This window comes from Mastomys coucha, unplaced genomic scaffold (genome assembly GCF_008632895.1).
Source record: "Mastomys coucha isolate ucsf_1 unplaced genomic scaffold, UCSF_Mcou_1 pScaffold12, whole genome shotgun sequence".
Lineage (NCBI taxonomy): Eukaryota > Metazoa > Chordata > Mammalia > Rodentia > Muridae > Mastomys > Mastomys coucha.
Genome location: NW_022196894.1, coordinates 20,653,575 through 20,656,654, shown reverse-complemented (window position 1 = coordinate 20,656,654; position 3,080 = coordinate 20,653,575). Strand labels below are relative to the sequence as shown.

Below are 3,080 nucleotides of genomic sequence, written 5' to 3'. Positions count from 1 at the left end.
TTTTTTGTGCTTTGTGCCCTTGGGAGGAGGTTTGGTCTTGTGGGTGTGCGTGCCCCCCCCTTTTTTTTAAGAGAGAGAAAGAACAAGACATTGGGAGATTGGGAATGGAAATGTTAAAAATATACTGTATGAAGAAAATGTTTAAATAATTTTTAAAGAGACAGCTGGAGGATATCTATAGCACCTCATCTAAGAACATTGCCCTTTTTAATCATAAAAAGGCAAAGTTACTAGAGGCTGAAATCATAGTCACAAACTGCAGAAAGAGCATTTGTGACAACAGTAAGCCTCTGATCCTAATAGATCCATTAGATTAAATCTTCTAGTGATGTTATAGACATTTGGGTTTATGTGTATATGGCAGTTCTGCCTAAGAAAAGATGTTAAATGGATTTTTTTTTTTAAAAAAAAGTAAAGAGAAAAGAAAAGGTAGTTGGAGTCTGGGCATTTTGTACAGGATACTGCCCAGGGTACAGAATCCAACCAGTGGAGCCCACCAGAATGGGGATTTCATCTTCTTTCCATTTCCAGTCAACATCCTGAGATCAAGAAGCATCAAAAGGACACACTTTATTGGCCTGTCTACATTTGATCGTCTGTGTCCTTCCCAATTCCCACTACCTCGCATCTAGTGCTGGGGACCATACCCCTATGGAACCCTGTTAGTGAGTCTCAGGGTGGGAGAATCAGAGGGTTCTTCTCCTTTGCAGGCCCTGGGCACTCAGCGGAGCGCAGTTCCTTTCCAGGGAACGGCAGTACCACCAGCTTCTTTTCCCCAGGCTCCAGGTACAGGAAGGAAACATCCAGTGTGTCCCCTTGGGGATTTGTGGTTAGATCCAGCTGCACAGGGAAGGTTTCCTCGGGACTCTCTCCCTTGGACTCCTCAGGCTTCTCAGCATCCAGGTCAGGAAGGTGTTGGATAGATCCTCTTGGTGCAGTTATGGAGGGGGAGCTGGTAGGGGCTGTGTTTTTCTGAGGGAGTTTCTTAGGGCTCTGGGTAACAGCAGGGTTCTCATCTCCAGGGACCTGAGCCTGAAATAACAATGTTTTTTTTTTTAAATGCAGAATTCTACAGGGAATGCCCTACCATAATCCACACCAGGCAAAGTTGTTTTGTGACTGCATGTTTGTAACATGGTCTTAAGATAGCCCAGGTTCAAATTCATCACCTCCAACCTCATCCCCTGAGTACTGGGATTACAGGCATGGGCTAACAGATTCGTCTTTGCTTGGGGCATTTCTGAATGTTTACAGAAACCAGCTACACCAGTGGTTCTCAACCTTCCTAATGCTGAGACCCTTTGAAACAGTTCATGTTGTAGTGACCCTCAACCATGAAATTATTTTCATAATCCCACTGTTCTTATGAATCATAATGTAAATATCTGTGTTTTCCAAAGGTCTTAGGCGACCCCTGTGTTGCCTCCTGTGGTTGAGAACCACTGAGCTCAGGAATAGGCCTCCTGATAAAAAGATCGACAACAAAACAGGTAAGGGCCAGTTAGAAGTAAGACCTGCAGCAGCTGGACATGAAGTCTTTCATTTCAGAGCAGTGATTTAGAGGGGCTTAAAGATGTACTCGGGGTCCCCAGGGAGTTGCCTTTGCTACCAGGAGTGGCAGCAGGTGGCCTCTTTTACTGTTTGTTTCATGTTACACCCAGTGTAGTGCCCTCCATCCAAGTCTCGCAGGTCTGTCTTAGACATCAGAACAGACAGGTGATGAGGGTACCAAGACCCAGACAGGTAAGGGGTGGCAGCAGAGCTTACAGGGACTGAGCAGGGAGGAAGCCCAGGCAGCCTGTCTCACTGGATCAGGCTACCCAACAGTAAGTACTTAGTGTTTGTGGAGAGAGAATAAACACCTTCATGGAAGTGATTCTCTCTGAGGTGAGAGCGGCTTCTAGGAGACACTGACTGGATTTAGCACCAGGAAGGCTTACGCTGTGCAAGTGTGTGGTTCACTGTGTTGTTCGTGAGTCTTCTCCCTTATTCTGCAGGGCTGTACTGGAACTAAAACAGTAGGGTATGCTTATCTCCTATATGTGTGGGTTTATGTAGCCTATGTAAAGTGATCCTGAATCTTGGGAAAAGCCAAAAGAGGTTGAGAAATAGGAACCTAGAAATACATCACCTGATTCCACTAAAAAACATGTGTGTGTGTGTGTGTGTGTGTGTGTGTGTGTGTGTGTTACAGTTAGAATGGTAGGGTTCAACAGGGAACATCATGCTCTTGCCAGCCCAGCGACCTGAGTTTAACTCCCCAGACTCCATGCAAAGGAAAGAACAAACTACACCATGTTGTCCTCTGACTCCACTTGTATGCCATGGCACACGTGCTCAATACACTTACACTGTACAAACACACAATGGTAATATATTTTTTTTTCAAAAGATAAATACCTGAGATTCGAAAAACTCACAAGTCACAGTGACAGACTTCTCTAAGGGTTGAATCAGAGGAACTTGCCTCGGAGGACCTTGGAGCAGAGAACCTTGGCAAAGACCAACGGGCTAAAGGAAAGGCATCATGTGAGTATTAAGTTACTGGTGAGCAGAGCTGCAAGCCCCTCCCTTTCCGCTTACGTAATGCATAGCTGAGCCATGCTTTTCTGCTCCTACCTTGGAAAAGGGCAGGCTTTCAGCCATGTCCCTGTGAATTATCTAAAAACAACTGAATCCAGCTCGATTCCAGCAATGGGAACGGTGGTTTTAAAGAAGGTCTCCCTGTGTCTACACACTGTCCATGGCTTGGCCCTGAGTCTGCCCTTGGCCGATTAGAAGCTTGGTGTTTTCTTCTCTGCAGCAGCCCTGAATGTGTTCTGAATGAATTTTTGTCTTCTCAGGCAAAAACACTCTCAGTTCCTTAACCTTCTATCTATTTGAAAATAAAATTGTAGGTTTTTATTATAAATGTAATAAATTACTCTTTAGAACTATACGAACAAAAGAAAAGACTGACCCGCAATTCCGTGCATGGTTCTCATTACCAGTAATCTTTTGATCCTTTTCTTCTAATCTTTTCCCTTTGCACGTATATTTTTCTTTTAAACTCTAGGATCATATTGCATATGACATTTTAA

The 3,080-nt window shown here is 44.3% G+C and overlaps 1 protein-coding gene across 5 annotated transcripts in view; it reads right to left on the bottom strand.

The window, feature by feature from the left end:
• Positions 1–546: 546 nt before the first annotated feature.
• Fetub (fetuin B) overlaps positions 547–3,080 on the bottom strand; it is a 14,960-nt gene continuing 12,426 nt past the window's right edge. For 3 of the 5 annotated variants that reach the window (XM_031364651.1, XM_031364650.1, XM_031364654.1), the window contains 2 exons: positions 2,401–2,511; positions 547–1,032 (listed from right to left, as the gene is read on the bottom strand). In XM_031364651.1, the coding sequence (XP_031220511.1) occupies positions 673–1,032; positions 2,401–2,511 (471 nt within the window). In that variant the 3' untranslated portion in view covers positions 547–672. The remainder of the gene's footprint in view (positions 1,033–2,400; positions 2,512–3,080) is intronic. The other 2 variants (XM_031364653.1, XM_031364652.1) reach the window with 1 other exon arrangement.